The sequence below is a fragment of the Indicator indicator genome, chromosome 16 (assembly GCF_027791375.1).
Source record: "Indicator indicator isolate 239-I01 chromosome 16, UM_Iind_1.1, whole genome shotgun sequence".
NCBI classification, from domain to species: Eukaryota; Metazoa; Chordata; class Aves; order Piciformes; family Indicatoridae; genus Indicator; species Indicator indicator.
The window spans coordinates 13,349,510-13,362,540 of record NC_072025.1 but is presented as its reverse complement, the minus strand read 5'-3'; the positions used below and the strand labels follow the sequence as shown (position 1 = coordinate 13,362,540).

The window sequence follows — 13,031 nt, the reverse complement described above, 5'->3', positions numbered from 1 at the left end:
CACTCAATGATTAGTGGAAGTAGGACTTATCAAACTCCAAAGTTTGTATTGGCAGTGAGTGCCAACAGAAAGAGTTTAAAGCTTGAGGAAAGCTATAGTACACCTAGCTAATTAGTACTGGAGCAGAGGTTCAGGGATGTCCCATAAGGTTTTTCAGATACCGTTGGATAAAGCTCTGATCAATATTGTCTAAATCCCATGCTGTCCTTGCTCTATGCAGGACTCTGGGCTACAGACCTCTCAAGTGCCCTTCCAACCTGAATGATTCTGCAATTCTACAATTAAATAACAACATTTGTAGTTATTTAATCATCATGTAGTTGCTTATTCAGCATTTAGTCTTCTTTACACACCCTAATGAACACTCTGAACCTTGTGAACAGCTTATGCTTGCTGGACTGACTGTGAAATGAAGAGAGATACCCACACTTAACAGGGAGATGACGGCCTCTATTGGCTGGTTTTTGGAGGCTGCTCACAGATGTTTTAAGACCTCCAGTCTGTCCACAGCAGAGCCAGTCTGGAGGGTATTGAGCACTTACAGGTGGAATCATCTATGCCTTTCACCTTGGAAAACTTGGGCCAAAGAGTTAAAGCCAGATGCCCAAGACTATAGCATGACTTACTCATGATGTGCAACTTTTTTGCTGGATTTCAAGCCCAACCCTCTGTGGATCTGCCACGTGAAGGAGCAGCACACACTGTGCTTCTTTATCCTGTGCTCTGTAAACAGGAGGGGACACATGGGATTGCTGCTCACACTCACCTCTGGGTCTGAAAGTATCTCAGCAAACTTCTGGTAAGTGAAGGTCCCTGTCTGCAGGATTAAGTCTCCTTCCTGGTCTGAGCTCTGACCACAGAAGATCAGTAGTTTGTAGGCTGATGAATCACACACCAGTGAGCGGACCTGTGACCATGAGAGAGAGTGTTGCAGTCAGAAAGCTACTTGTGATACAAATAACCTGCACCAGAAACTCAGTCACAGGGACAGGTGATACTTAGACATTACTCACAAACAGACAAAACACATTTCCTACACACAAGAGGGCAGGTTACTGAGGAGGGGAGACACTGGTGCTGCCTGCCCAACACAGCTCCACATCACATTATAACTCACATTGAGAAAGGAGGCCAGTGCCAAGAGGAACTCTTTGGTGTTACTCTGCCATGTAAGAGGTCAGCACGCTTAGATTCTCTCAAACTAGAATGCTCAAGGTTCAGAAGTCCTCCACCCTGTTTGCTCTAAAAGCTCCTAAGAATCCCTTAAAATGGAGCAATTCTAAGGCACTAAGTTTTCCAGAAAGCAGCTCACTCCTAACAGGCTGGCATACAAGAAGCCATACACTGCTGAATGTTTCTTTGCAGTAAATGCTGCCAGAGACCAGTGGTTACTGCACGTATGATGTTGGCAAGATCAGCACACTTGGCCCCTTTACCACTCCTTGCAGCAGGCTAGTGGCACGTTCAAACTCTCCACAAGGTGCAAAGTGTGATGACCATGACCTTAAGTCAAGCACGAGCAGAAGGAGCTGATGTGGAGAAAACCTGCTGGCACCTGGTCCTTACCTCAGACACGATGCTGTCCACATCGGGATTCACCAGGATCACTGTCTCCAGTGTATCACTCCGGTGATGGAGGGTTCTTTGGCCTGGGGAGAGGCAGGGGATTAGATGGTTGGGAGAAGCTGTTGATGTTTTAACCTAAAAACTTCCCCTTCAGCATGTGTTTGTTTGTGAGGCTTCAAGCTGCATTCTAGATCAGATTTAATACCAGGGTCTCACAGAACAAAACAAACTCTTTTTCAGTAGCAAGGAAACAATTCCTAGTTTTAGAACAGCACATTTTGCAACTCAGCCCCACTGTGTTCTGAAGTCCACAGTACCAGGCACATCAAACCACCCACTTGTGCCAGGCAGCTGTGTCCTGTATACACTGGCACAGACCAGTGATCCCCTCCAGACAGGAGTATCCTGCCTCACTGCAGCTACCATGGAGAGGTATTTCTGAATGTTGTCCAAGCCTTAGTCACCATAGGGCTTTGTGAGCCAGCTGATGTGAGCCAGCTCCCCCCTCATTAGAGTGCTGCAGCACCAACAACAGATCTCTTGTCATTCTTAATAAGTTTTTTTTCTCTTTCAAAGTGTTTTTCTTTAATCCAAATGTGCAGTCCTAGAGGGAATCACTGCTGCTATGGGAACCACCGGGACGATAAGAATGTTTGTTCTCCTGTCTCCGTCCTGTGAGAGTCACAAACAGGCCCCCAGGTGGGGCTCTGCTCTCTACGTATATGTAAGGCAAAGGAGGAAGACCCAAAGAAGAGCAAGCAAGAGTCTGGCAGTGCAGATCAGCAGTTTGTGTGCTCACCTTGGCATGGGCATTACAAGGACATTTGACAAAATACTGATATAACACACAGGCTGTGTTCATTGGTTAGAAAAAGTTGTGGTGGGTGTCTGCCAACCTGAGCAGTGGGGTGAGAGCCAGCACTGTGTGCCCATGCCAAACACCTCTGGGCAGCCAGATGATGCACAGGACCTTCGTGCAGTGTCTCCCCTGACACTGCAGGCAGCACATCATTTTCTGGATTCCAGTCTTTGCAAATACCTACCTCTGGACATTACACCTGCTCTACAAGCCAGACACTTTGACCCCAACTGTTAGAATGTCAAAATGTTTCATAGGATTTAACCCCTGATGTAGACTGGAGGTCCACAGACTTTCACTGAAAATGGACATCAATTTCTATTTCTATCTTCCAGACCACTGTTGCTTTCTGAAAACCTTGTTCTTTCCACTCTCTACTTCACAGCCTCCCATCAGCTCTCCTTCTAGGCAGATATCAATCCTTCTAAAATAGTGTGATCAAAGGGATATTTCAAAGAGAGATGCCAAAGGGCACAAAACGAAAGAAGTCAGAGAAAGGCCACTCCAAATTTAACGTATTTACCTACAAATTAATTTAACCAATTTGCCTCATTCCTAAACCTCTCACTTAACATCCCCTCTATCCCTAACACCCAATTTCTATAACCCATACACCTCCTCCCTAAACCAATAACAACTATAAAATCAAATTAACAAAATTTTAACCTTCTTTACCCCTCCCACCCCTCCCCACCTCCATATTTTATCATATACCATCTAACCTCTTCAAACCCCACTCATATTATATTATCATTTCTATATTTCTCCCTTCAAATCCCCTCCCTACCATACCCAATTTAAATTTCTACTATCTACAAATTTCTACTTATCTTCCCAAAATAATCATCCCATCTCTCACACACCCCCCCCCACCCCCCCCCCCCCCCCCCCCCCCCCCCCCCCCCCCCCCCCCCCCCCCCCTCCCCCCCCCCCCCCCCCCCACCCTTCCCCATCCCCAACCCCACCTCACCCCCCCCCCCCCCCCCCACCCCCCCCACCCCCCCCCCCCACCCCCCCCCCCCCCCCACCCCCCCCCCCCCCACCCCCCTCCCCCCCCCCCCCCCCCCCCCCCCCCCCACCCCCCTCCCCACCCCCCCCCCCCCCACCTCCCCCACTCGCCCCCCCCCCCCCCCCCCCGAGTGATCTGCTCCCATTCCCCAGGCTTCAGCTTCTGCTACCTTGCTGCCCACACACCTCTGACAGACTGTTTTGGCAGTGGTTACACACACCCTTTGGGAAACGTGGCTGGATGTACAGAACCAGCACCAGCAGTCCCTTCCTTGTGTCCTGTGAAAGCAGGGCTCTCAAGCACAGTGTAAGCACCAGCATGTGGGCATCCTTCCAGGCACCAGGTGCCAAGGCACTGCAGAGACAGTGCCAGCCTGAGGGCAGCCCTTGGGAGACAATGCCAGCTGCAGAGGGAAAGGGGCCTGTCTGCAGGACTAAGCAGCATGAAAAGGCTGCTGCTCTTTGCCATGTCTGTGGCTCAACCCAAGCAGCTGAGCTGTCACTGCTGAGCCTGGTGAACAAAGCCAGGCTGGTTAGCATTCTGCCTGCATCCTCCCCCCCGGGGCGGCTGGCCCTTAGCACTCCAAAGAAAGAGAAGAGTTCAAGCTGTGGGGCCGGCAGCTGCTGGCAGATGGGAGGTAGGAATGGTGAAATACTGAGTCCTGTAAAGGGCCCTGGAGATGATTAAGAGGCTGAAACGTTTTCATGTGAGGCGAGGCTGAGCATGCTCAGAATGTTTATGCTGGAAAAGGGAAGGCTTGGGGTGGGGGAGGGATTTTAGCAGTTATGTACAAATACCTGATGGAAGAGGATGAAGAAGAGGAAGTCAGAGCCTCTTCTCAGTAGTGCCCAGTGACAGGACAGGAGGCAAGAGGCACAAATTAAGACAGATGTAATCCCATCTGAACACAAGAAAATGCTGGGGTTTTACTGTGAGGATAGCCAAAAACTGGAATAAGTTGTACAAAGAGATTGTGGAGTTTCCATCCTCAGAGATACTCAAGACCTAGGTGGACACAGTCCTGGGAAACCTGCTGTCCTTTCTTGGGCAGGTGGGGTTGGACCTCAAGAAGTCACTTCCAACCTACAATTCAGCAATTCTGTGACTGTGAAGCAGTGCAGCCCTGCAGAGTTTTGCTCTTGCCCTGCTGTTGGGCAGATTCCCTTCCTTCAGTGGCAGCAGATGGTTCTCAGAAGGATACAGGGGCACAGCCATACCGACAGGTCACTTCCAGAGGCACTGACTCACTGCACACGCACGCCAAACCCCACAACCGTTCTTCGACTTCGCTCAGAGGTAAAGCAGAAGAGCTCACAAACTGCAGGCTGAACTGCAAACTGTGGTGACATGGCAACATGGTGACCTAATTCAGCCTGTGGACCCACCAGGGTGAGTGCTCCAGCCCCAGTTATACCAGTGCTACCAGCTGCCAGCGGCATCCCTACATGTGATAGGGAAAAGGCTGTGCTGTGCCCACCTGAGGGAGTACCATCATCCCAAAGTCTCTTTGAATCCAATTGCTCATCTGTCTGAGGTGCCCTTTGCTGGCTGCTGCCTCTACACAGCCCCACAGAAGCTACACAAAGGATTTAAATACCCAGTCTGGGGCATCCTTCCTCTTACTAACAAAAATGCCATGCAGCAGCAATTGGCAGCAGTGGGACTGACACTGCAGGCATGGCGACTGAAAACATTGCCCAGGTTACCCCAGGTCTTTGTCCTTACCAGAGTCCTATCACAGGGAAATGCCTGCCTGGAGATATCACTACAATGGCAAAATCAGTTCATTCCATTTACCAGTACAAGGAGTATCCTTCCCAGGCTCCCAAAGACTCCTGTTTTCAACCTGACTGAACAAACATGCTCTCTAAGACTGTTTGTGCTTACCAGGTCAGGTTCTAGCTGTAAAGTGAATACCAACGGCACACTGATAAAAAATACCAAAGTTTCACAGTCTGGACATGGTATCAAGGCACACAGGCTGACTCTTCCTTTCTGATTTCTTACCAAACATTATGAACATATCCTCTTCAAGGTGGCACTTCTGAAGAAGATCCCACACTATGGTTCAGTACATGTTCTACACTTCAACAAAGAGCTGAGCCTTATATTATGTGGTTTTCCTGATGCTCTGTTGAAAATAGTCCACCTCTGAAGACAGTCAAACTGTGCAGGAGGGTTCTCAGAGCATATATATTTGCATAATTCCCATGAACTAGCACAAGCTGAAAGACTGCCATTACCTTCATTCTGAAATGACATCATAACACTGAGATGCTAACTGACCCTTTCATTCTGAGGCAGTGAAGTCTCCAACTGCAGCTTCTCCAATGCCAATGGGAGAAAAAGGATCTAGCCCCAAATGGTGTCCATTCAGAGAAAATGAAACAGTGCATTCATTCATGAACATCCCAGGGCTGTACCAAGTACAGCACGTTACAGCTCCTTGGGAGAGACATTATAGAGACCAGAGGAAAGGGAGGAAAGGTCCTGCACAGAATTCTGAGCAGGGGTCCTGCCTCTTATCCTGTCTGTGCAAACACACCTTCCCATCTCCTTCTGCAGTATGGACTCACCTCTCCACAAGCCCTGTATTGTTTAGGAGTGAGGCAGAGGAGTCAATGCACTCTTGCCAGAAGTGATGTCCTACACCCAGCACCTGAAGTGGATCTAGCTGCTGAAGCTCTTTCCTCCAGCAGGCAAACTGAACAGTGTACAGCTGGTAGGACCAGCTCTGGCTGATGGAATTTTGGAAGCTCTGCTAGCTAGTCAGATGAGTTCACAAATTAAAAAAATAAACACAAAGATTGCTTTGACAGTCAGCACACAAGCCAGCAACTGTGAATTCACCATTCAGCTCCTCCTTATCTACAGATCAGTGCAGCTCAGGAACTTCTCTTAGCTTCTCTGTACCATGATGGGTGAATAGCAGCCCTGAGCTGTCACAACAGCTCAGATGGATGTATTAACCCTTGAGACATGCTTAAGTGATTTCATAGCTGTGGGCAAGCTGTAAGCATCCACAGTGCCAGCAATATGAACTGGAATGTGCTACAGAGCAGCATCAGCAGTTTGCTGCTCATGTGCTCCAAAGAGGACAGTCGTCAATAAATTTGAAACCAAACCCCTCCACAGAGGGGTGGGTGAAGGGATTGGCAATACTGCATGGGCATTTGTGGTGGGCTCTAGAAAAGAAAGTTTCTGGGCAAATTCAGCTTTAAAGACAGCTGCTATTTCCTTCTCGTGGCAGAGGGCAGCGGCTGCCACAGGTAGAGCACTGTACACATCTGGTCACTGCTCAAAGGCAGCGTGGAAAGCAGGCAACTGTGTCTCATGGGGGTTGGACCCTTAGAAGAGAAACCAGAGTCTAGAATGTGCTAACATCAGCCTCTGCCCTGGCCAAGGCTGCCTCCACTTCTGGGAGTTCAGCCATGTAGGAGACAGTCACCACCACACTCAGAGTTACAGCTCACCACCAAAGGAGAGCACCCAGACATAAGGACAGCAGCTTGGCCAGTCCTCAGACCCCAGAGCGAGGCCAACCCATGGCCTCAACTACTCTCCACAGGCTGTGAATTAGATTCCAAAGCTGACAGAGCACTTACATGAGCTGTAAACTGTTGTACTAACGAACTGTCCTTGAAAAGTATTTATTTTTATTTCAAAACAAAACAATACTGCTTTTAGATTACGGCAGAACATCTTTGTTAAGAGCATCTGTCATGTTATCAAAATTATTGATAACAGCAATTAAAGACCTTTTCTTAAGCTTGCAGTGATCCATCAGTTGTTTTTGCTTCACTTTCTTTTCCCTACAAGCTTTGTGAACATTCTTTTCAGGATACTCTATTTATGTTCACAGAATTCCAGGCCCACAGTTGGAATTTTTTTTTCCAGACAACAATGGCTATATTGGGTTTGGTGTATGTTTTGATTGAGAAGATATGATAAGGTCACTGCACTTCCCCAGTGCAAACCTCTTTGTTTTTTCCTCCCATGACCACTTTGCTTGCTGGGGCTCTTGGGGTTGTTTTTTCATTTGTCTTGCCTGATGCATTTGTTATTGCCCATGCCTACAATCAACACACTGCTTTCATCCCAATCCTGGTCTGCCTAAAAGGAGCACTGAGGAGGAAGAGCATGTTTCAGAGCAGCTCTCCTGGGACAGGACCAGGAGTCTCAGCTGCCATCTGCCCCAGCTCTGGCTTCCCTGAGCCAAGTGACCAGCTGTGGCAAGGACTCCACAGGCACCAACTGGCTGAGCAGCTGCAGAAGCAATCACTGAGAAACAGAAGCTGGGCCCCAGCACCACAACATTACTTCTGCTCCCCTAAGAGAAGAGATGCTTACTTGCAGCTCCTTCCTTTGCAGCCTGGGTGGGAAACTGAAGGCCTATATCCAGTCACCATCTTCTCAGGGCATGACAAGAGCCCCAGAGAGGATGACACAGTGGCTTGCCCATTGGTACACTCTCTCAGGAGATGGGTTACCTCTGACAAAGCAGGATTGCTCTTGGGCCCTCTGGCTGAAGTTCGTCTCTTGTGTGCAGCTGAAACACCCCCTAGCACTGAGATGTGGACAAAATCTTCACACATCTGCATCTCAAACACTAGACTGTACAGTGAGTGTCTTGGCTCCCTCCCCCAGCAGCTCTAAGCAATAATTAGCTAATTAAGCAAGCCACAACTATCTCAAGAGGAGACACAAAGAATGCCCTTGGACTGGCAGCACCCTGGGCTTACAGAGGCATCTTTGCTTTGGTACAGTCCTAAATCTGAGTGTTGATTCCAGCTAAGGAACTCAACATGATCTCTAACACTTGGATATATTCACCACAGTAGCAAGACATTAGTATGGTGGTCCTGTGTCAGATGAGAAGAGACTTTCAGGCACTAGGTGAGGACCACAGCTGGAGCTTGGTATAAACTACCTAGAAAAAACTAAGAGGATCCTGAGGCTAAGCGGGATGCTGCAGTGCAAGCTGGTGCCTGACTGCTGGGTTCAGCTACCTGAAGAGATGTAGTGATCCCAGCAGTTCTGGGCACATGCAGCTCTTTGTTTCTTTTTCAGAGAAGAGCAGAGCATGGGGCACAGCCAGCTCACTGGTAATCACTGCTGAAAGGGCTGTGCCACAGCCTCCTCCCCCAACTCATATTCATAGCATGCGACAGCTACAACAACTACTTATAATAGAGACATTATTAGGCAAGTCCTGTACTTCAGCTTTCTGCTGTGATTCAACCCCCAAGAATGATGAGGAACTGGCTTCCAGCAGTGCCTTGTGGTCCACCAGCAAGTGGTCTGCCTCTCAAGGCCTGAAAAAGTCTACAGCAAAGATTCATTTCATATACCTCCTATTTTTAGGTCTTCAATCATTCTGCAGAAATAGATAAATAAAGATCTACTTATTTATCAATGACTAAATCTAATGATCTAGTTCTTTAGTGATTTCCTCTAAGCTAAAGAAAGAGAAAATTGCTGTGTACTAGCAAAGGCAAAATATATTTTTAGTAGGAGTAGGAAACTCAGCTGAGAATTGAGAGGCAAGAAGCCGAGTCCCTGAAGGGAAGGCAAGGACAGGGCTATGTGCATGCGAAGACCACTGAACACAACACAGGTGAAACCACACAGGACATAAAATGAAGGATTTTAAACTGCACCTAGAAAAGAAGGGGAAGCCACTGGTGTTTGAGCAAGGGAATATTATGGTATGTATGAGTTTTTACTTTTCACAGAAGTATCAAAATAGTGTGTGATGTTTTTTCCCATTGGGATACTGAGTCACACAGTTAAAATTGTGGCACTACTGAAATAGAGCCCTGTGAATGCACAATAGGAGGCCATGCCTCATCTAAAGGAAACAAATCAAGAACTACAAGAGGAGAGGACAACACAAAGCTGTGTGCAGAGACAGTCGAGATAATTCAAACCTCTCTGCAAAGCAAAGCATTCCCCAGGGACTGTAGACCTGAAAGTGCACCTATATTCCCTTCAGCCTGTTAACAAGGGGAAATCTCCAGGGGTGTTTTTAGCCACAGACTAACAGGAATTGTGGGTGCACATGGTATATTTACCCACACTTCAGTCAGACTGAAGCTGGGCAGAGGGTAGAAGAGCGCTCACCCAGGAGTACACCACAACATGCACCAAAGCTCCCTTAGAGTTCAAGGGTTTCCTGATGTGTGGCTCTGCAGATGGAGAAAACGGTGGCAGGCATTGCACCAACCCTGGCCAGAGGCTGGGAGGGCAGCACACTGAGGGCTGAGCAGAGGAGGATGCAGCACTTGCAAAAATATTGGGTGAGCCAGGGCAGCAGCAGGGATGCATTCTGTGCTCCCTCAAGGGCTTCAGAGCAAGGAGAACTCTTCTAACTATTCTAACCTTAGAACAGAGGTAGATAAAAAGCCTTAAATGCTTCAAAACTGTGCAAGTAGAGAACTTGGTGCAAAAAGGTACAGAAAGAAGATAGTATCAGCAGGACAACAGCTAGAAGGAGCAAATTTTCTCAGCAGGAGCAGAGTCAGAGTGACATTAAATGGGAACCACACAGGACAGGAATGATAAAGCAGTCACTAGTCACCATGGCCAAAAGATGACTACCTCTGGGAGGGCCAGGCAGCAAAACATTTTAAAGAATATGGGAAAGCACAATGGATTAAATCAATTACTGCCAAAGCCAGAAGCATGTGGTGTGGAGATCTACACTAAGCAGAAGGGGCACAGGACAGTCTAGGGTGAAGAAGATTCAAGAACTGTTGCTGAGTCTGTCAGGATGGAGAGGGCTGAGCTGTCTGAAGGCATGTTCAGGTTTCCTTTTGTGGGTCTAGCTGGATATATTTAATATATTGCCTAGCATGCTGCTGCTGCATGTTAGGAGAACTGAACACGCTCTAAGGTAAGAAGAGGCTCTGCAAAATGACTAACTGCCATTAAGGTATGGGAGGTTGTGGGCACTTGCCATGTCCCAGGAGATGCTTCTCCTAACCATTTGCCTCTGTCTTCCTATCTTCCCTCCTCCCTGTGGTATTTTCATGCCATCTACAGCTCCTCTCCCAGGCAATTTCTATTTCTATACTGTGTCAACCATAGCAACCATCTCATTTCTTCCTAATTGCACATACTGTCTCACTTTTATGCTAAAGAGCAATTTGATAGCTCAGCCATTTTAGAGCTGCTGATTGAAGAAACAGATGTTCACTCTGGAAGGGGCTCTATCTATTTCCAGAAGTTACAGTTCCTGACTGTTCACTAAATGCCCCTCAACTGGAAGTTACACCACCACTGAGCTACACTACTGGGTGAGATGAACACTTCTCTCTAGTTTGCCAGGTGCAGAATTGGTCACACAAGATTCTGCTCCCTTCAGCATCTTTTGGGACTCAAGCCAGCCCTGCACCCTTTTGCTGTGACACAGTGCGTGGCATTTGCGTGAATCAAGCACACATCTCTGCACAGGGGCACAATCCCAGCTGTGAGGAGCTGGAGCTGTAACTTCTGAAATGTTTTCAGATAAACATGCAAAAAAAAACCCCAAAACAAAAACACCACATCCCAAACAAAACAAAAAATCAAAAAACCCCACCACCAAACCCTAAACACACTTCAGGATACCCTCTTATTAGATGTCCTCAATTCCACCAACCCCTAGCAGACTTAAAGAGAGTCCCTTTGGAAAGCAAATTTGTGATTCATGTTTTCCTTGACAGTGGGACTTCAGATGTGATTTGCTGCCAGTCCTAGATCAGAGGCTTCCACAAAACTGTTTCTCTTGGTACAGAGGCAGATGTCCTGCTCCAGATTCCAGAGCTGAAGATTCCTGTAAGTCACAGAGCTGGACAGCTTCTGATTGCTTAATTTTCATAGTAATATTCACCACAGGATACATGCTCTTACAACCAAAACATAGAACAGACTCAGGAAAACGGTGCATTTCTCCTAGTTTTGAACTGTCTGGGTAATGCTGATTCTGACTGACCTGTAAGTACAGCTCATCTGTCCTAGATCCCTCTCCGATTTTTAATTATTTTTTTTCTGACAACTGATCAATATGAAATGTGTGAGCAAGCTGCCTGAGGCAGAGAGAATTCAGCTGTATCGAGAGCATAGCTGTCACAAAAAGGGGAATTTCCTGAGATTTCCTCCTGTTTGCCTACTGAGATGCCAAATTTCTGGCAAGAAGCTCCTGCCTCTAATTTCAAGCATCTCTTTAGACTCCTCTTTCCTGTTCCATTCTGTTAAGTCTCATTGTAAGTACTTTTTCTTTGTTCTCACCTGCTTGTTTTGAAAATAACCTGCTGAATGTCATGTCCACTTAAGACACAGATATGAAATCAGCTGTGGACTCTGGGTGGCTGATGTGGTAAAGCACAGGGCTGTATCCTACCAGCCCTTGAGAAAAAGCAGATGTCCTCTGCCAGCATCTTTCTTTGCTGCATTTTGACTTAGCAGCCTTGGATCTAGGTGCCACTTGGTAGATTCTCTGCATGGTCTGGATTCCTGGGATTTGATTTACAGCACGGTGTATAGTGACAACAGATGGGAGCCTCAGGGCCTCCTGTCTTTTCTGCTAGCAGATGCACGCCTTGTCTGCTCTGAATTGAAGAGACTCACTTGGGAGAAGCCAAGGAGGTTTCTAGCAGAGTAGGGACATATTCTGGTGACAAGTCAGCATGGCCACTGCCTCTCACAGTCTGCCTTGCATTGAGCTCACTGAAGTTCCACTTCATAAGAGGGATCCCTACTTCTTCATGGCACCCAGTCTAGCCAGGTCTCTCCCAGCTTGCAGATTACACAGTGAAATCAGAGACTGAACTCAGCAACAGGAGAATGAAAAGGACTAGAAGAGGCCTCCACCACCTTGAACACTTGTATCTCAGGGCCTCTCCTTTGTTCAGTTCCCTCAAGAGCCATGAAGGTGCAGAACCTTTCCATGCTCCCATGCCTCCCTCTGTCTAACAATTGTCTTTGCCTTTGAATATGGACCTTGAATATGCTCTTGCAAGAAAGAACCCCCTCAACAATTAAAACTCTCATGCAAGTCTAGCAACCAGGAACCAGGCCAAAACAGGTATTGTGCTCATACCAACCAGCCTACAAGCTGGTTCTTCAACTAGATGCCACACATCAAAGCTACAGAGAACCACCCTATCCAGTGCTTTCCTACCATGGAAAGGACTTGGTTTTGTTTGAAGCCATTTACTTCATATATGGCCTAGGCAGTGTCTGCGTTTCTGTCCAATTACTGCAACTTAACCCACTTAAACCATCTTAAGCAGCTTTTTGGAACATAAATCTAGTGAACCAGACAGTAATTTGCTGGCTTCTTGCCCACTTCTCTAAGATAGCTATTAGCACCTTGAACGCCTGATGACAGACTAACATTCCTCAGGCAGCATTCAAAAGGGAGATAGATACTAACTGTCTCTTCCTTCCAGGTTTCTCCTTAATTATTTAAAAAGTTGGCACTGGAACCTAACAGAAAGAGGCATAGGTGAGATGGTTGGATCCCAGTGAAATAAAGGTTAGCTACAAGAAGTGCAAAAGCAATTACCCTCATCTCTTAACTTGGGAGTTAATAGAGGAAGCAAACAGTCCAGA

The 13,031-nt window shown here is 47.3% G+C and overlaps 1 protein-coding gene across 1 annotated transcript in view; it reads right to left on the bottom strand.

Annotated features, from left to right (window-relative positions):
* MAP1A (microtubule associated protein 1A) overlaps window positions 1–13,031 on the bottom strand; it is a 52,277-nt gene that overhangs the window by 11,797 nt on the left and 27,449 nt on the right. Inside the window, exons 3-4 of the mRNA XM_054388056.1 lie at window positions 1,567–1,649; window positions 767–907 (exon numbers count right to left, since the gene is read on the bottom strand). Coding sequence (XP_054244031.1) covers window positions 767–907; window positions 1,567–1,649 — 224 coding nt within the window. The remainder of the gene's footprint in view (window positions 1–766; window positions 908–1,566; window positions 1,650–13,031) is intronic.